At 44.2% G+C, this 21433-nt stretch overlaps 1 protein-coding gene across 3 annotated transcripts in view; it reads left to right on the forward strand.

Moving 5' to 3' along the window:
* The window catches only part of LOC143996811 (leukocyte elastase inhibitor-like), a 127764-nt gene extending 117226 nt beyond the window's left edge, over positions 1–10538 (forward strand). For all 3 annotated transcript variants that reach the window (XM_077492086.1, XM_077492088.1, XM_077492087.1), the window contains exons 6-8: positions 3567–3709; positions 3814–3981; positions 8439–10538. In XM_077492086.1, the coding sequence (XP_077348212.1) occupies positions 3567–3709; positions 3814–3981; positions 8439–8843 (716 nt within the window). In that variant the 3' untranslated portion in view covers positions 8844–10538. The remainder of the gene's footprint in view (positions 1–3566; positions 3710–3813; positions 3982–8438) is intronic.
* Positions 10539–21433: the final 10895 nt, after the last annotated feature.

Here is a 21433-nt window from a genome sequence, read left to right on the forward strand (position 1 = left end):
GAGGTGACGTCATACATGTATGACGGGACTACGTAGAGGCCAGTAGCCAATAGTACCTTGTCCCCATGTTGATGGGACAGGGGGCTTATTGGAATCTGGAAGTCCCCTTTAAAAAGGGGACCCCCAGATGCCGGCCCCCCCGTGTGAATTGGTAATGGGGTACAAATGTAACCCTACAATTTCACAAAAAAAAGGTCAACTCGTGCGGACGGAGCGGAGAAGAAGCCAGAGGAAGATGCGGGACGAGAAGAGCAGAGGAAGAAGATGGAGGAAGAAGAACACCAAAGGAAGACCAGAAGAAAAGATGGAAGAACCGGCGTAAAGAAAAAGAAATTAATAAAGGACTTGTCAAAAACCATCTCTTGTGTTTTTTTAACTTTTTTGACACTTTTTTTTTTTTTTTTTTTTTTTTTTTTTTAATGGTAGGGTACATTTGTACCACATTTCTAATTCACACGGGGGGCCAGGATCTGGGGGTCACCTTGTTAAAGGGGGCTTCCAGATTCTGATAAGCCGTCTGCCCGCAGACCCCCACAACCATCGGGCAAGGGTTGTGGGGATGAGGGGCTTTACGGCTACCCAAAAGCACCCTCCCAATGTTGAGGGCATGTGAACCGGTACGGTTCGGGGGGGGGGGGCGCGCTCTCATTAATTTTGGTGCGGGGTTCCACTTAAAATCAATGCCAGACCTGAAGGGTCTGGTATGGATTTTGAGGGGGACCCCCATGCCATTTCTTTTTTTAAATTTTGGCGTGGGGTTTCCCTTAATATCCATACCAGACCTAAAGGACCTGGTATGCAATTTTTTTCCCTGTGGGGAAATTCCATGACGTTTGAACTTTTATGTGTATTGTCGGATCGACAATTCATTATAGCCGCGAGTAGTTTTAAATGACTTTTTTTTCCTTTAGAAATGTTGCTGTCAGACTGTTCTAAACACAGGAAACATGCGTCCCTTTATAGGCATACTATAGACACCCCCCAGGTACAAAATTTAAAGGAATATTACACTTTTATTGTTTCTCTTTAAGCATTATTAAAATCACTGCTCCCCGAAAAAATGGCCGTTTTTAAAACTTTTTTGCATGAGAAACATGTACCCTGGGGCAGGATCCAGGTCCCCAAACATTTTTTATGACAATACCATGCACATAAGCCTTTAAAATTGGCACTTTTGATTTCTCCCATAGACTTTTAAAGGGTGTTCCACGACTTTTGAATTTGCCGCGAACACCCCAAATAGTTCGCTATTCGGCTTTATGTTCGACCCGAACATAAAGCCCATCCCTGCTGTCAACACTCAATTTATCTGATTTTCATTGAAATGCATGATTCCAGGCTGATGGTGTAGGACAGGGGTGCCCAAACTTTTGAGGAGCGAGGGCCACTTTAGCGTCTTGATAACCAGTCGTGGCCCACAATGAGCATAGCGGGCGGATGGCAGATCTGTGTCCACTCTGTATATGTAGAGCAGAGTGGACAGATGCAGCCCGCTCTACCCTAAGGGCCCTCTAATCTGCCCAGACAGAAGGGGACAGATACCCTTCTGTTTTTTTTAAGGCGATCGGATTGCAGATAGGCGGGTGTAAGCAGACACGAGTCCGTTTACATCTGCCGCTCTATAGAGGTGAATGGAGGGTCCGATTGGGTCCGCCTGAAAAACAGACAGGCAGACCCGATCGGACCAATCGTGTGAAAGGGGTTGCTTTCGCATGGATGCACAGCGGTTTACTTGCATCTCAACTGACCTTGATCTTGACTTCTTCCTCAGGATTCCTGCAGCTGGTTGCTGCTGTTCCTAGGTGGTTAAAACTGGTGGCTGCTGCTGGCTGTCCTCCAGGGCAGGTATTGCTGTTGGGTACTGCGGACAGGTGCTGGTACTGCTGGCTGTTACTGCTGTTGGGTACTGCCTGCTGGTACTCCTGGCAGATACCGCTGGCTGGTAATTCTGGTGGGTATTGGTACTGCTGGCGGGTACAGCTGACTGGTACTTGTACTGTTGACTGATACTGGTGCAACTGACTGGTACTTGTACTGCTGGCGGTTACTGCTGGCGGGTATTGGTACTGCTGGCGGGTATTGGTACTGCTGGCGGGTATTGGTACTGCTGGCGGGTATTGGTACTGCTGGCGGGTATTGGTACTGCTGGTTGGTACTGGTACTGCTGGTGGGTACTGGTATTGCTGGCTGGTACAGCTGACTGGTACTTGTACTGCTGGCAGGTACTGTTGGCTGATACTGGTGCAAATGACTGGTACTTGTACTGCTGGTGGTTACTGCTGGTTGGTACTGGTACTGCTGGTTGGTACTGCTGGCTGGTACTGGTACTGCTGGCAGGTACTGCTTCCTCTAGCGACGGCTCTGTTCTTTGCGCTGATGCTCAGAGATGACGGGTTGGGAACCCGCGATCTGGGCTTGCTGACCCACCATCTCAGAGCAAGACATAGCGGGCCACATCAGAGGGCACCGCGGGCCAGCGGTTGGGCACCCCTGGTGTAGGACAACCAGTGACCATAAATAGATTCTTACATAATACAATACCAAAAATATGTCAAAGCTAAGAAATACCATAACATTAGTAGCGCTACACAATCCAAATATTTAAAGATTGCTAATGAGTCCACTTTAATAGTGTAGATGAGTAGAAATTCCACTTTTTATAGGTGAGAATAAGCAGATATAATTGTAGTATAGTCCATCACACAAAAAATCGTTACAGATCTTAATTCAAGATGCTCGCCTTCACCACACAGTGTGTATTACAATCACCCTAGGTCAGTGATGGCGAACCTTGGCACCCCAGATGTTTTGGAACTACATTTCCCATGATGCTCAGCTACACTACAGAGTGCATGAGCATCATGGGAAATGTAGTTCTAAAACATCTGAGGGGCCAAGGTTCGCCATCACTGCCCTAGGTAATCCACTTACCAGATAATACCAGGTTATGCACTTGTCTTTCAAAGGATGTTACCAGCATACTGCATACACTCCATCTAAAATATTGCTCATCACAAGCAGAGGACAGAAATGCACATAGCGTAATCTGGTATTGAAAGGGTATTTATTTAATGGTTTCCTTAAGATTGCACACGTACAGTATAATAAAAATAAAAAGGCATGTAACAACGATGTATCACAAGATGCTCACAAGTCACTCACTCCTGTCTACCTCTCACCACTCCAGTGGTGTTCCCGGGTGAGGTGAGCGTGGAAACCCTACAATGTAGCTTGCTGTGTGTGCACACACTGATGCATTTTGTCATTGCTTCGGAGGGCGTGGCCACTACACGCGGTGTGGTGAAGGTGATCATCTTGAATTAAGATCTGATATTTGACATATATTTGGTATCTTTTTTTGTTATAGCAGCTGCTTATGTTATTTGATATATACATTTTTCTTTGAATGCTGAGGGAGAAATTGACCGATTTTGATTATTTCTCGTTTTTTGCCTCTTACGTAGTAAAATGCATTTATTTTGATGTGATATAAGGCATCTATTTAGTCAATTATAACGTCCAGCATTGCTTTGTCTTTTTGTTTTTTGTTTTTTTTTACCCATAAGACAAAATAAAGGATCTTTTGCCAGAAAGCTCAGTTGACTCACTAACAAAGTTGGTCCTGGTGAACGCGCTCTATTTTAAAGGCAGCTGGAATGTTAAATTTCCTGAAGAAAACACAGAACAACGACCATTCAGGCTGAGCAAGGTTTGGAAGTCTTTTAATAAAATATGTATGTCGTGTACGTTATGTGTGAAGACATTAAATCGTATTTATGTCCCACCTTTGCAAATATCTCGTTTCTTATATAGAAACAAACAAAAATGGTACCAATGATGTTTCAAAGAAGCAAATTTAATATGTTCTACATTGAGGATCTGAAGACAAAGGTGCTTGAAATCCCTTATGTTAATAATGAACTAAACATGATAATATTGCTGCCTGATGACATTACAGACAACACTACTGGACTAGAACAGGTAAGATCTGAACATTTAGATGTTTATGTGCTATATACTGTAGCAGCCTTGTATAGATATCCAGCTGCAGTGCTCAGTGTGTATTGTATACTACTGAGTTTCTGCAACAGTGTACAATAATCCATTCCAACCCATTATATGGTCAGCTTTGAGCAATTTATACTTAAAACATAAAAAAAAAACAATTTGAGTTGGGTTATGGCATACAGTTATATTGATAGTGATATTTATCATGCACGTCCTTTTTTCAGAATTCATCCTGACTTTTTTTAAGCTTTAACAAGGGTGTACATGGATACATGGGGGTTTATTTACTAAAGGCATATAGACTGTGCACACTGCAAGTGCAGTTGCTACACAGCTTATGAGGTTTCACTTTTGCAAAGGATACCTAACCACATGCAAGGGAAATAAAAAAATATATATATAAAAAAAATCAGATTTTAGCTTGTACATGACTGGATGATGGATGTCAGCAGAGCTTCCCCTCATTTACTAAGTTTTGGAGCAACTTCACTTGCAGAGTGCACAGTCTATTTTCCTTTAGTAAATCCACCCCGATCTGTACATGGAGACAAATACTGTCATTTTACATACCGGAGAACTAGCTAGGTTTGCTGTGCCTGCATTACAATGGTGCAGGAAACATATTTGCGCCAGTTTCTATTTGGGAATGAAATACAAACTAGTGCAGGGCTGCCCCTAATTAACAAAGGGAATGTGACAGTTTTCAATATAGAGTGGAGCATGCGAAAGATATCAGAGCATACGGCTCCAGCTCTTACCACATATGTGCTGCCTGCTGCCAGGCATGTTCCCTGCTTGCGCCCCCTTTTTTTTTTACTTAGGTGAGGCATCTGCTCCATTTTTTTTAAAGCGAAGTTCCAACGAAAAAAAAATTAAGTCAGCTACAAAAAGTGAAGCTGCTGACTTTTAATAAATCGCACATTCACCTGATCTACGGTCCACCGATGCGGGCGTAGAAAGCCCTGCTCCTCTCCCCCCTCCTCTCCATAGTGCTGGCATTCTTACTGTGGGCGCCTGGCTGTGGCTTCACAGCCGGGCACGCACTACGCATGTGCGAGCTGCACTGCGCATGTGCGAGCTGCACTGCGCATGTGCAAGCCATGCTGCGTGCTGTAAATGGCTGGGCAATCTTCTGGGACCTGTGACCTATCCCAGAAGATTGCAGAGAGGGAGGGGGGAGAGGTGTACTTCCTTCCAGTGCCGCGGAGCCCCAGGGGAAGAGGGAGGCGGATACCTCTAAAGAGAGAGTACCCCCCCCCCCCCCCAAAAAAAAAATGTGATGCCAAATGTCGCATGTCAGGGAGTCACCTGCACTAAAAAAGGGGAAGCTCCTTTTTTTGGGTGGAACTCCGCTTTAAGTCTAGAAGGGTTGTGCAAGCACTGTGCTTACACCAGTCTTTGTTAATGCCCCCATTTTATTTACATTTTCTTCTACTAAGCATCTACTGTTGCTTTTTTTTAAATGAAACACTTATAAAAATATAACAACATAATGTTACTTGAGCCTACAAGGATACATTTTATTATGTAATTTGTCCTGTTTAACCACTTCGGTCTCTGTAGGATTTGCCCCCTTAATGACCAGGCCAAATTTTGCAATATGGCACTGCGTCGTTTTAACTGACTATTGCACGGTTGTGCGACGTTGTAGAAAAAAAATTGACGTCCTTTTTTTTCACACAAATAGAGCTCTCTTTTGGTGGTATTTGATCACCTCTGTGGTTTTTATTTTTTGCTATAAGACCGACAATTTTGAAAAAAATATATATTTTTTTACTTTCTGCTATAAGCTTTAATACATATCCCCAAAAAATGTATTCATCAGTTTAGGCCGATATATATTCTACTACATATTTTTGGTAAAAAAAAATTGCAATAGGCGTATATTGATTGGTTTGCGCAAAAGATATCCCATTTACAAACTATGGGATAGATTTAGGCACTTTTTTTTTATTGTTTTTACTGGTAATGGCGGCAATCTGCAGGACTGCGACATTGCAGCGGACAAATCTGACCCCAAATTAAACTTTTTGGGGACCAGTGACATTATTACATTGATCAGTACTATAAAAATGCACTGCTCAAGGTATAAATGACACTGACAGGGAAGGGGTTAACACTAGGGGGCAATCAAAGGGTTAAGTGTTCTCTGGGTGTGTAACTGTAGGGAGGATGGGCTACCAGGGACATGACAGAGATAGTTATTCCGATCTCTGTCATCAGGCTGAATGGGGAATTGCCTTGTTTACATAGGCAGAACCCTGTCCTCTGTACACCATGATCGTGAGGGACTATCTCCTGTGCAAAGACCAATGTACACCTGCAGCGGTTTGCGCAGGAGAGCCAACCTGCCGCAGTATAATGATGGTGGCTGGTCAGCAAGCAGTTAAAATCGAACTGAAATCATGATTCTGGCAAAAAAAAGACTCAAGTCGCTCCGACTTAAAAAAAGGTTCCTGTATGACTTTTGGGGCGACTTGCATTGACTTTTCTTTACAGAAGTCATTTTGCAAGCCGCCGCTAAAGTCGGATCCCGGTCGCCTGAGGCAGTCGCGCTGCAAGTCTTGCTGCCCCAGTGTGAACCGGTTCTTACCTATACCCAGTGAAGTGACTGGCCTCAGGTGATACAAAATGTGATACAAAGGTGAAACAAATCTTCCTACATAAGTTATACATGTGCAACTACAGCCGTCTTCCCCCTACATCCATTCAAAGCACAGAATTCACACAGGATCTCTCAGCTCTGAAAAGCAGGGGGCAGAGAACAGAAGGTACAGCAGTGTGGAGAGTTCTGAGAGCTGATTGGAGGGAAGCGACGCGCTCCCTTTCACACAGGACACGTGTACAGATTTGAGGCTGTCAATCACAGGCGGTGCCCTCCCCCCCATCACTGTTTTTCTCCTGATGCCAGGAAAACTCATCAGAAGTGACTCATACAGATCGATAAAGAATGAGGCAGTGGACAGAATTGACACTTAGTGCTTTGGATAATTGGATTGAGACAGGTACACACTATGCAGGGACATGCTCAGAATGCAGGGGATCAGGAGTGTGTTGCGCTCAGAATGAAGGGGATCTGGACTGCACTAAATGGTGCACTGAATTCAAATAGGACACTGAATGGTGTATAATATAATATGCCAATATTGCTCCATATACAGGATAACATAAACATGATTGCAAAGGATCATTTCCATCATAGATCAACTGTGCATCTTTGATAGCTAAATGCATTTCGGGGTTTGCACTGCCTCATCAGGAACAGATGCAAAGGACAATTCTGTGGGGGGAAATTTTTTATATATATATATATATATATATACACACACACACACACACACACACACACACACACACACACACACACACACACAAAAATTATTCTATATTAATACGGAACTTCAGTCATTCAACTTTCCATCTATTAAATCCTCTGCCCTTGTTGTTTTAACTTTGGATAAGTAAAAAAAAAAATTCTGCCAGTAAATACCTTATACGGCCCACTTCCTGTTTCTTGTTTGGAAAAAAGCCTAGGTGTATGACATCATACACCATGCTCTCTCTCTCACTCTCATGAGAGTTTGCCAGGAAAGGAGGGGGGGTGAGTAATAAGAGGACCAATGAGAGCTGCCGGGCTGCAGAGCTGGAGGTGTGTGTCTGTGTAAATCCAGGAAGTGAACAGGCAGCAGCTTCAGCTGCCCACAGTTAAAATGGCTGCAGCCAGACTCAGTGGAGGGAGATTTCTGAAGCATATTTGCCAAGTACAGATTCACAATATATATAAAATAATATGCTAAGTGGTTGGAGGGAAGTTTCAGAATGGTAAAGATGTTTTTATTACAAATTATGTGAGCAGAGTGCAGTTCCTCTTTAACCCCAATGGCTGGGGGAGTAAAGAAGAGGGAGCAAAAGAGGACAGTAGGAGGGAAAGTATTCATCCCCCTACCTACATCAAAAATCTAAATGCCAGAGCAGGATACTGGGTGGCCGGGAAGCATCTTTAATGTCTTGACATACTATGTTATGTAAATGGTTGTTCAATAAATGTCTTTACTTTACTACATCTGGTTCCTTTATGTGCCCCATTTAAGGCCCAATTCCCCTCTCTAACACCACAGATAGCTAGTGTATGACGTTCTAGGTACAAGAGGCACAGGTACCCGCACATACCAAGAAGTACACTGCTATTTTCCAATATGAATTCTAAAAAATAATAGATTTTCTAGGGTATTGCTTGGGCAGAGAGAACATTTCTAGATGTTTCCTATAACATAGCAAATATTCACTATTTGAGCTTAGCTCCACTTGAGGCTGATATTTGTGATGTTTTATTAAGATGAACTCCTGCAGTTTGATGTCCTGAAACTCAATTGCATTGAATTTTGTTTCAAGTGTCCATGCCAATATTTTCATTTTCCAATCATCAACAGCTACATAAAGAACTAAGCTATGCAAAATTGAAAGAGTGGACCAGCCGTGACATGATGACTCCAACTGATGTGGAGCTAGAACTCCCAAGATTTCGTCTTGAAGAAAACTATGACCTGAAGTCATACCTGAGCAAAATGGGGATGAGTGACCTCTTTGAGCCACAAAAAGCTGATCTGACAGGAATATCAGATAAAGGCGACCTTTATGTGTCACAAATATATCACAAAGTTTTTGTGGAGGTTAATGAAGAGGGCACAGAAGCTGCAGCAGCTACTGGGGCCGTTGCAACTGTCAGAATGCGCCCCATAACCACTACATTTAAGGTAGATCACCCCTTCATGTTCATGATACAGGATAAAAGGACCGATGCTGTCCTGTTCTTAGGTGAATTGACCTCTCCATAGATGATTAAATAAACAAATCGATGAAAGGATATGACACTTAGATTTTAAAACCATGTATAAATCAAGTTCAACCTTAAAAGAAAAAAATTGTATAAACATTGTGTATCATATTTGCCATTAGGCCCCATTCACACCTGAGAGTAGCGTTTTCAGGCAGAAAGTCGCACGATTTTACAGCAATTTTGCCGCAATTTTTGCTGCGTTTTTGCTGCACTTTCTACAGCATTTTGCTGCGATTTTGTGCAGGTCAAAAAAGGTCACCAATGTAAAAAGAAAAACTCCCATATCTGCCTAAAAAAAAAAAAAAGTTCCAGAACTTGTTTGAGCTTCAGGCGTTTTGGAGCTTCTGGCTTCAGGCGTTTTGGAGCTTCTGGCTTCACCTGTTTTGGAGTGGAGATGTGAACCATCTCTATAGAGAATAATAGATTTTTTTTTCCCCCTTCAAGGCCTCAAACTACAAAACGCTCAGGTGTGAATGGGGCCTTAAAGTGGAATAAGCATAGTGAATAAATCAACTGTGGGCATTTGGCCAAAATATCATGTAGACTTATAACTTTATGCATTAACGGTTGTCAGTTCCCCACCCCATTGAAATTTCTATTTGTGTAGATGCAGGGTTTTACCAGTTTTAAGAATTTTCCTAGCTTCATTCAAACTTGAGCCTGTTACTGTCTAAACCAGCCTTTCTCAACCTTTTCAACACAGAGGAACCCTTGAAACAGTTCTCCAGTCTCAGGGAACCCCTGCTAAAAAAAAATTGTATCTACAACTCATGATACATTAGTGTGATTGTCAGTGGGAAGAATGGTCCTTACACGTGTGGTCTTTGGGAAGAATTACCTCCTTAAAGATAGTTAAAAAGATCAATGGTGTGAGTGGGAACTTATCTGAGAGGCAGAAATTGCCCAATGCTGAAGGAACCCCTAGCAACCTCTGGAGAAACCCTAGGGTTCCACGGAACCCTGGTTGAGAATCACTGGTCTAAACCATTACGTATAAAAACATGGAGAGGCCCCTTTTACACCTTACTTTGACCAGATGGCTTGGACAGCGATGGCATATTTTACCCATAGAAAGTGGCATCATGACTGATAATTCTTACAAGCATGGTTAGAGCTAATCTATTGTATATCGGCTTTGGGTTGCATCTAAGCTCCTTCTCTTCCCCATGTAAGTAAATGGAATTTCAAAGGCAACTCAAGCAGCTCTGTACAACTCAGAATAAGCTCCAGGTAACTCAGGAGCAGCTTGTGGCCAATCCTTGTGCAACTGAAAGGCAATTTAAAGCAGATTAAATCATTACAGAAACCAATAAAGCGAGCAGCATTTGACTTTTTTCCTGAGTGTGAATTGCATATGCATTTAAGCCCTAACGATAGCACAGATGGACAGCCAGCCAAGCCTATATAAGCAACACTATCATAAAAAGCCTGTTGCTGCTTTTGAGGTTATTGTGGCACTAAAGACAGACAGAAGGCCCCTTGCTGATTAAACTCTATTAAAAATAACATTTCATTGGGTGCAATTTATTAACAAGGTTCATAGACGCTTCATTAGCTTTTGCAATTCTAGCTTTGCTGATAAACAATAGCATGCCGTTGTAATGACATTTTGCATAATTAAACCTAAAAAAAAAGTTAATAATAAATAAAAATTAATTTCCAATCTCAATAAAAAGACAACAGACTCATGAAACTTTTTTGTAAGTTTTTTTTTTTTTATTTAAACATTAGATTGTGGTTTACAAAATGGTGTTCTAATGCAATAGCATACTATGAATACTCTATGGACCAATGGAGCCCACATCATTTGCGAAGATGGTATATTATTTTAAATAATATTATTTTTTATTTGGATACTCTTATCTCCAACTACAGGGTTTGGTGGTGGAAGAGAGTTTAGAGGTTATGCAAGCATATGTTTTGGTTGAGTGAACTCTCCTTCATATTCCAGGAGAGATACAAATATGAGGACTTTAAATGTTATTGCTGAAATAAGTACAAAAGACTATGTATGTAGCTGTGTCTATAATTCAAAATTGTTTTATGGTCTGTGAAGATAACAATATACCTCTTTTACAAAGTAATAGGCCAGGGGTAGGCAACCTCATGAGCACAGTGTGCCGAAAAATGTTAACGAAATTGAGTGTGCTGATTTTATAACAAAAAAATTCAATTTCACACTCTTAATCATGAAAAGGATTTTTTTATAACGTAAATGCTGTAAACTACTTTAGTAGTGAGAAATTAACATCCTGCAACTCCACAACTCAGATCAGTCCCAATTCATGCACCTCGGATCACTGTCCCACCTGCACATCTAACCCACCACTGTACTACCCTGCACATCTACCAACCTGCACATCTACCCCACCACTGTACTACTCTACACAGCTGCCCCACCACTGTAAACCCCTGAACATCTGTCCCCCACTGTACATCCGCCCCACCACTATACTACCCTGCACATCTACCCCGCCACTGTAACCCCCTGCACATCTACCCCACCACTGTACATCTGCCCCACCACTGTACCACCCTGCACATTGGCCCCACCAATGTACCCCCTTTCTCATCTGCCCCACCACTGTAACCCCCTGCACATCTGCCCCACCACTGTACTACCCTTCACATCTGCCCCACCTCTCTACCCCCTGCTCATCTGTCCCACCACTTTAACCCCTTGTACATCTACCCCACCACTGTACCACCCTACTCTTCTGTCCCACCACTGTAACCCCCTGCTCATCTGCCCCACTAATGATCACCCTTTCTCATCTGCCCCACCACTGTATCTCCATGCACATCTGCTCCACCATTAAACAATCTTCCCATCTGTCCTAACACTGAACTTATCTGCTCATCTGCCCCACCACTCTAACTCTCTTCTCATCTGCCCCATGACTGTACCTTCTGCACATCTGTCCCGCCTCTGTTCCCCCTGCTCTTCTGCCCCATCAATGTACCTCCTTCCTCCTCTGCATCCCTCTGCACATCTGCCACACTTCTGTACCCCCCTGCTGCCCCACCGCTGTAACCCCCTGCTTATCTGTTCCACCAATGTACCTCCTTTCTCCTCTGCCTCACCACTGTACCACCATGCACATCTGCCCCACCACTGTAACCCCCTGCACATCTGCCCCACCTCTCTAACCCCTGCTCATCTGTCCCACCACTGTAACCCCTTGTACATCTGCCCCACCACTGTACTACTCTGCACAGCTGCCCCACCACTGTAAGCCCCTGCACATCTGCCCCCCCATTGTACATCTGCCCCACCACTATACTACCCCACCCCTGTAACCCCCTGCACATCTGCCCCACCACTTCTACATCTGCCCAACCACTGTACTACCTACACATCTGCCCCACCACTGTACTACCCTGCAAATCGACCCCACCAATGTACCCCCTTTTTCATCTGCCCCACCACTGTAATCCCCTGCACATCTGCCCCACCACTGTACTACCCTTCACATCTGCCCCACCTCTCTACCCCCTGCTCATCTGTCCCACCACTTTAACCCCTTGTACATCTACCCCACCACTGTACCACCCTACTCTTCTGTCCCACCACTGTAACCCCCTGCTCATCTGCCCCACCAATGTTCACCCTTTCTCATCTGCCCCACCACTGTATCTCCATGCACATCTGCTCCACTATTAAACAATCTTCTCATCTGTCCTAACACTGAACTTATCTGCTCATCTCATCCCACCACTGTAATCCTCTTTCTCATCTGCCCAACGACTGTACCTTCTGCACATCTGTCCTGCCTCTGTTCCCCCTGCTCTTCTGCCCCACCACTGTAACCCCCTGCTCATGTGTTCCACCAATGTACCTCCTTCCTCCTCTGCATCCCTCTTCACATCTGCCCCACCTCTGTACCCTCTGCTGCCCCACCGCTGTAACCCCCTGCTCATCTTTCCCACCACTGTAACCCCCTTCTCATTTGGCCCAAAACTGAACCTACCTGCTCATCTGCCCCACCACTGAAACCCCCTGCTCATCTGCCCCATCACTGTACCCCCCTTCTTTTCTGTCCCCCCGCTGAACCCCCTTCTTATCCCTCCCACCACTGTACCTCCTCTACATCTGCTCCACCACTGTACCCCCTTGCTCTTCTCTCTCACCACTGTCCCACTACTGTAACCCCCCTTCTCATCTGTCCTATCAATGTAGCCCTTTTCTCATCTACCCGACCACTGTACCTCCCTGCACATCTGCTCCACTGCCGTATCCCCATGCTCTGCTGTCTCGCTACTGAATCACATTCTCATCTGTCCTAACACTGACCTAAACCCATCTGCTCTTCTGCTGTACCACTGTAACCCGCTTTCTCATCTGCCCCACCAATGTACCTCCTGCACTTCTGTCTCACCTCTGTACCCCCTGCTCTTCTTCCCCACCTTCTTCCCCTTGCTCTGCTACCCCACCATACACCTCCTTTCACATCTGTCCCACTGCTCTACCCCTTGCTTTTCTGCCCCAACACTGAACCCCCCTGCTCACCTGGCCCAACACTAAATCCCTCCTGCTTCTGTCCCACTGCTGAACCCCCTTCTCATTTCTTCCACCACTGTACCTCCTTGCACATCTGCCCCACCGCTTTAACCTCCTGCTCTTCTGTTCCACTGCTGTACCCTCTTCTCATCTATGCATGATATGCCGAGTGGTGAAAGGAAGCAGAGATGAGAAACATCTACCTGTCCTGGCACACTCATTCTGCTGATCCACCTCTTGCATCCAGCCCACGTGCTTGTATGAGATGTATGTGATGTATGTCACATACAAGCATCTGGAATGGATGCACAATGATGAGCTCAGGTCAAGGGCATTTTCTGAAAGCAGTGGGCCTGTGTGCAGGATCATAAGTTGGGCCCCCGCAGCACAGTATGGGGGGGTAGGAGGCAACACTATTGGGGGGGGACAGTACAGGGAGGGAAGGAGAGCACAAACTGGGGTCAAGAGGGCACAGTACAGGAGGACAGAAATGCATAGTACGGGGGGGGGGGAGGGGTTAGGAGGGCACAGTTCAGGGGGGTAAAGAGAGCATAGTAGGGGGGTGCAGGAAACCACAGTTTGGGGGGGTCAGGAGGGCAAAATACTGCAGTCAGGAAAGCATAGTACAGGAGGGCACAGTATGGGAGATGGTAGGACAGCACAGCACAGAGGGGGCAGGAGAACATAATACTGGGGTCGGGGGGGGGGCACAGTACTGCTGGTCAGGAGAACACAGTACGGCAGGGGGGGGGTCAAATGAGCACAGTATGGGGGAGCAGGAGGGCACTGTACAGGGGGACAAGAGAGAATTTTTGGTCCTTGTCCTCTTTAAAACCCGAATAGCTCTATTTTGTGTGCCCAGATCGGTGTGCTCCCTCGGGTGCTAAAGGCAGGAATTGTAAAGCCTTAGTGCAAAATGATAGATTTCACTGACAAACGCATAAAGCACTTGCCATGCCACAGTCAGTCCTGCTGAGCACCCCCTTTAACTCTTTTTACTGCTGTGATGTAATAGCATGGGCTTTTACACACACTCCTGGCTTCTTTAGGGCCCACACACACCAGTGTGCTCCTTGTACAGGGCCCATAAACACCTATGTGCTGGTCATTCTGAATGGCACTCCAATGCACCTGCATGAAAGAGTCTGGCATGATCAATGAGTATTCGTTTATTTAATCTGTATTTAAAATCATTAACCACTTCAGCTCCGGACCAATAAATACCTTAAGGACCAGAGGTCTTTTTGCAATTTCGCACTGCGCTGCTTTAACTGGTAATTGCGCGGTCATGCAATATTGCACCCAAACGAAATTTGCGTCCTTTTCTTCCCACAAATAGAGCTTTCTTTTGATGGTATTTGATTGCCTCTGCGATTTTTTTTTTTTTTATAAGAAAAATCGAATAAACTAAATTTTAGTCATACATTGAGGGCAAAATTTATTCAGCCACATGTCTTTAGTAAAAAAAATGTCAATAAGCGTATATTTTTTGGTTTGCGCAAAAGTTATAGCGTCTACAAACTAGAGTACATTTTCTGGAATTTACACAGCTTTTAATTTATGACTGCCGATCTCATTTCTTGAGGTGCTAAAATGGCAGGGCAGTACAAATCCCCCCCAAATGACCCCATTTTGGAAAGTAGACACCCCAAGGAAATTGCTGATGGGTATGTTGAGCCCATTGAATATTTATTTTTTTTGTCCTAAGGGATTGAATAATGACAAAAAAAAAAAAAATTTTTTTTACAAAAAGTTGTCACTAAATGATATATTGCTCACACATGCCATGGTTATATGTGGAATTGCACCCCAAAATATATTCCGCTACTTCTCCCGAGTATGGGGATACCACATGTGTGGGACTTTTTGGGAGTCTAGTCGCGCACGGCACCCCGAAAACCAATCACCACCTTCAAGATTTCTAAGGGTGCAAATTTTTGATTTAACTCCTCACTACCTATCACAGTTTCGAAGGCCATAAAATGCCAAAATAGCACAAAACCCCCCCAAATGACCCCATTTTGGAAAGTAGACACCCCAAGCTATTTACTGAGAGGCATGTTGAGTCCATGGAATATTTTATATTTTGCCAAAAGTTGCGGGAATATTACAAACTTTTTTTTTTTTGCACAAAGTTGTCACTAAATGATATATTGCTCACACATGCTATGGGCAGAAGTCAAATTACACCCCAAAATAAATTCTGCTGCTTCTCCCGAGTACGGGGATACCACATGTGGGGGACTTTTTGGGAGCCTAGCCACGTACGGGACCCCGAAAACCAAGCACTGCCTTCCGGATTTGAATATAAAATGCTACCAAAAAACCTGTTAGCGATGGCAGGGATCAGGCCTGACTCTGCGATCACTGCAGTTATGTGTTTAGTGTTTTGTAAGTGACAGTGATCGATCGATACTGCACTTGGGTGGGCTGGGCAGAGGGGCAAAACGCAGGTGCCAGCAGGTATTTGGGCTGATCCCGCTAACAATGCGTTTTTTTGGAACCCTAAACTGCTGGGGACGCTAGTATAGATGGGACGCTAGTATAGATCTGATCAGATCAGATATTGATCTGTTCAGATTCTATACCACTACGGGAGGTGTATGCTTTGCGTGTGGGTGTTAGCGGTACTGGCACTAACCTAGCGCTGCCTGGGGCGACGCAGACCCTGACCCTAAAACCTAATTGATATCACCCGCCGGGTGATCAGGGGGTTAAACCTTTATTGGGTAATAAATGGTGGGTGCCCTGATGCTATAAAAAACAAACTAACCAGAGTCACCCGTAACACTTATACGGTGATCAGTGGTGAAAGGGTTAACTAGGAGCAATCAGGGGGTTCAAATTTTTATTAGGTAGTATATGGGGGTCCCTGGCGCTATATAAAAACCTGACGGGGAACCTAAATAACTAACTGGCTAACCAGCATCACCAGTGACACTTATACTGTGATCGCTGGTGAAAGGGGGTGAAAGGGTTAACTAGCAGCAATCAGGGGGTTAAAACCATTATTGGGTAGTATATCGGGGTACCTAGCGCTATAAAAACCTGGCGGTGAACCTAAAAAAATAACTAGCTACCTAGCGACACTGATGCAGCGTTCAGAAAAATTATCGCTTAGTGACACTGGCAAAAGGGGGTGAAAGGGTTAACTAGTGGAAATCAGGGGGTTAAAACCATTATTGGGTAGTATATCGGGGTACCTAGCGCTATAAAAACCTGGCGGTGAACCTAAAAAAATAACTAGCTACCTAGCGACTGTAGCGACACTAATGCAGCGATCAGAAAAACGATCGCTTAGTGACACTGGCAAAAGGGGGTGAAAGGGTTAACTAGCGGCAATCAGGGGGTTAAACCCATTATTGGGTAGTATATCGGGGTACCTAGCGATATAAAAACCTGGCGGTGAACCTAAAAAAATAACTAGCTACCTAGCGACACATGCAGCGATCAGAAAAATGATCGCTTAGTGACACTGGCAAAAGGGGGTGAAAGGGTTAACTCTAGGGGCAATCAGGGGGTTAAATCTTTATTGGGGGGTGATAGGGGGCTACCCTGGACCTAACACTAACTGTCCTGACAGTTTTTACTGTCACAACTGACACTGAATGCATTGATCAGTAAAGAAATGATCAATGCAATCAGTGACACTGTGACTGGGGGGGGAGGGGGGGCGGGGGGGGATCGGGGGGGGGGGGTTTGTGTGCCTGTGTGTACCTACATGTCAGTGTAGTGTTGGTGCACACTTACTTTTACTCTTCTCCTCGTAGTCCGGTCAAAAAGACCGCCCCGAGGAGAATGACATCACTTCCTCCTTCCTGTGTAAACAATACACAGGGGAGGAAGCTTCTCATTGGCCAGGAGCGATCCAGAGGGGGTGGCCGAAAACCAACGGCCATCCCCTCATCACGGAGCGCTCCTGGACCGAATCGGACCGCCGTAACCAGCGGGAGGGGGTCCGATCGGACCCCCCACCCGCTGGAAGGCAATCACGTAGATGTACGTGATTATGCCTGCCTGTGCCATTGTGCTGACGTACATTGGCAATACGGCGGTCCTGAAGTGGTTAATCTAATTTTTCAACTCTGTCTAGTTTTTGCCAATGTGTACCTGGTTTTCATCTGAAAAACCTTGAGACCTTACAGGAGGCTATACAGATTGACAAATGCTATGTTGGCCACTTTTCCCTTCAAAATTATACAAAAAGAATACTGTTACTATACCCAGGACCCTGGATTCACTATATCTGGTCTCCCACAGTACACAACACGGAAATACAATTATTTTAGTAAATATAAATGGCTAAATACCCTTTCTCATCAGCAGTTTATACCCTGTTTCCCCGAAAATAAGACCTAGCGTGATTGTCGGTGATGGTTGCAATATAAGCCCTACCCCCCAAATAAGCCCTAGTTAAATTCCTTGTAGGTCTTATTTTCAGGGTAGGGCTTATTTGGGGGGTAGGGCTTATATTGCAGCCATCACCGACAATCACGCTAGGTCTTATTTTCGGGGAAACAGGGTAGCAGTCTTGTGACTTTTATCAGTGTCTGGTGTCAGTGTTTGTAGAAAAAGTTTTCATTCTACTCTGACTGTCCTATAAGGCGCATGACTCCTGATCCTCTGTCTGGAGTTGTTAGGAATTTCCCTTGTGATCAGTAAAAACTCCGGGTGTTCTGAGAAGCAGGAAAATGTATTTCTGATGTGGCCCACAACAGAGAGACATGCTTACAGGACGAAAGCTGAAGAAAAATGTCTCCCAAAAGACTGTGTCCCGCCTTCACATAACCCATAAGAATAACATCTCTATGCTTCTATTGGCTGAGGAAACATAAATTAAGTTGTCATGGTACGAACTGGTACCTTTATTCTTTTAGCTATGTTTCCTGTACATTCTTAGGCTATCATATTTAGTTAAATCTAATGATTCTACAACTTACTATGGAGTTAATTAAGACAAAACAATACAATGAGTTAATACAATAATGTGCTCAGAAGTAAGCTTTTTAACAAATCAGTCTCAGGACTATTGTTTTTCTAATAGTCACACAATAAACATTTAAAACTTTTCTAACATTCCCTCCTCTTTGTGTGACTATTTTATCTCAACACATTTCGATGATAGTCCCTGTGTTATACACTTTCGGACTGTATGTCATTAAGTTGAGCTTCAATGTCCACACAGGTCTCCTCAGAGGTAGAGAGGGTTTGATACATTGTTCTTGAGACTGCAGTTTCAATGAGTTTTTGTGAAAGTCCTCGAATACAGGGAATGCAGCAGCATCCGCAAGTAACCAAAACGGCCAAAGCCACAGCGATTGAGATCAAACATGATGTGATAAATCCAGTCCATTTACCGAACCATCCTTCAAGCCAAGTTGTGAATGGATCATTAATACCTGAGTTTTCCGCCAATTCATTCGATAGCGCAGTCAGTCCTTCCAAGGCTCTGGTCACGGTTCCTCCAGGAGCTGTATTGTTGGGGATAAAGGTACAACACATGCTACCAAACATTTTGCATACCCCTCCTCTTTCAGCTAAGACCATATCTAAAGCCATTCGGTTCTGCCAGGCCATTAGAGATGTGGGGGCCAACTGTTCTGCTAGGCCCTTCACAGCATCCCTAGTATAGTTTACAAATCGTTGTTGGTTATAATATATATAATTAATCCAGTCAACATTTTTATTTATAGTCACCCACCAGAGAAGAGACTCAAACCCAGCTGTCACCTGATTCCTGGCTTTAAACTCGTCCGGCACCCCGCGAGGAACCCCAATCTCATCTATGTAGATCTGAGAGTCAAATGACCCCAAGGGAGAGGTGTCCCTACGATACTGTCGGTGACTCTTAGTCCACGGGTATTCTGACAGGATTCTCAGGGGCATAGCCAGCTGGACCATAGCGCAATCCCCTTGGGCATTGGCCGGTAGTCTAGCTCGCAGTTTCTTATCCCCACACATCCACCAGACATCAGCTCTCTGAATGTCATGTTCAACCCAGTCACCATTGTCCGTGTTAATCCTCTCCACACAGTAGTCATCAGGTAGTGACCCAAGATCCACCGCGCTACGGTTCCCTGGGAGTGCAAAACAAGTAAAGTTGCCCGGATAAGCGGTAACCGCTGGAGGTATCTGAGGTCTCTGTACTGGGGGAAACGACAAACTCAATGTGTGACAAGTAGAATTTGCTTCAGGTTTATAGCTCTTATTATACAATTGCAACATACATTTTAAACCTTCTGGATCTGTATTGTGATCTAGAGGAAAAGGAACTGTTGCTAAATGTGGTCTGGCTCCGGCACAAACTAAACAGTTTTCCTTTTTCAGAGTTCTAACCGTGTACCTCAACCATTCTAACCACTCATTTTTTTCTTGGTAGCCCGTCTCCAAAGCTATGGCATCTTCTATTGTTAGGTTAGTGAATCTTATAGTTTTATTCAGAACTTCTATTTTAGTATGGCCTTCTTCTTTCCCTTCTGAGTCTACTTTTTCCTGTTGTTTAATTTTATTAGGTGGTAATACCTCAAGGAAAAATGTTCCTGAGGGGTCAGTTCCTGACACCCATGCTCCCATGGAATACAACCGCTGATCTTCCTTCCTCGGCTCCGTTAATGTTATTAATAGTTGGTTACAGTTCTTACTATTTGTGCAGGGGGAGTTGGCCGCTTTTGTGATTATGAGTCTCTCCTTTATACCACTCTTTTTAGCCCCTGGTTGATTATACCCCCAATCTTGATGCGCTGTAGTCCATAGGGCCTGATCCCATGCTTGACATCCTGCCTTATTCCAGAGCCAGCAGATATATTTATCTGCCCATAGAAGTCCTCTAGCCCCAGTTGTATCCCCACAATCTGCAATCTGACAGAAGTCTACCAGTATAGTGCTAGTTATTCCCTCTATAAAGGTTAGATTTAATGCTTTTCCTGTTCTTTCCCAATCCAAAGGTTCCTCTACTCTTCCATAGCGCCTACCCCCTCTTATGGATGCCTCTCCTGGAGTCACCAGTAACCCAAGGATAATTACTGTCCCTTTCATCCTAACCAGCTACAGAGTTCCAGCGGATAGGATAGGGGAGTTGGAAGGGGAGGGAGACTTCACCGGTTTGAGACAAGTCCCACCTTGTGTGAGACCTCCCTTTGTAGCCGGACTTTCTGGACCTCTTGTAGCCAACTGGCCCTACTCTGCCTGTAAAACCTTCTTACAATGGGACTGGTGAATCCAGGTAGACCTCTCTGCTATCCTTATAGCCGTGGGAGTGATGAGAAGAACTTGATACGGTCCCTCCTACTTAGGTGAGTGCCAATGCTTTCTCTTTATTATTTTTACCAGGACCCAGTCTCCAATATGGATTTTCTCTTCTCCTTGGATTGGACCTTCTGGAATAGAACAGACTTCATTAATTTGCTTCTGTTTCAACAGATTAGACATATATTCTGATAGAGTACGTTCAGATTCTTCAGCTGGTGTTTCATTTGGCAATAAGGGTATTTTATATGGCCTTCCATATATTATTTCAAATGGGCTCAAACCTTCTTTTGTGGGTGTAATATGCATACTAGTTACCGCCAATGGTAAGCAGTACATCCAATTTTTACCAGTTTCTTCCATAGCTTTTCTCAGCTTATTTTTTAAAATTCCATTGTGTCTCTCCACCAATCCAGCTGATTGGGGGTGGTAGGCGCAATGATTTTTTATTTGGATACCCATCACTTCTGTCAAATGTTGTATAGTTTTATTTACAAAATGGGGTCCATTATCACTGTAAATCCTTTCAGGGATTCCAAATCTAGGAATAATATCTTAGTAATGCTTTGGCTACAGTCTGTGCATCTGCACTTCCTGTCGGGAATATCTCCACCCATTTTGTCAGGGCGTCTATAATTACCAAACAATATTTCTTCCCTTCACATTTGTCTAATTCAATAAAATCCATGCAAATGTGTTGGAATGGATATTGCGGTGTAGGGAACTTCCCTTTCTGTGGTCTTATACCTCCCTGAGCATTGTGTCTTGCACATATAAGACATTGAGAGCAAAAAGTTTTTGAGTAATTTGTGAATCCATAGGCTGTACATACTTTATTTAAC

This window comes from Lithobates pipiens, unplaced genomic scaffold (assembly GCF_037356315.1).
Source record: "Lithobates pipiens isolate NorthernLeopardFrog02 unplaced genomic scaffold, aLitPip1_a1.2 Scaffold_19, whole genome shotgun sequence".
In the NCBI taxonomy this organism is placed as follows: Eukaryota; Metazoa; Chordata; class Amphibia; order Anura; family Ranidae; genus Lithobates; species Lithobates pipiens.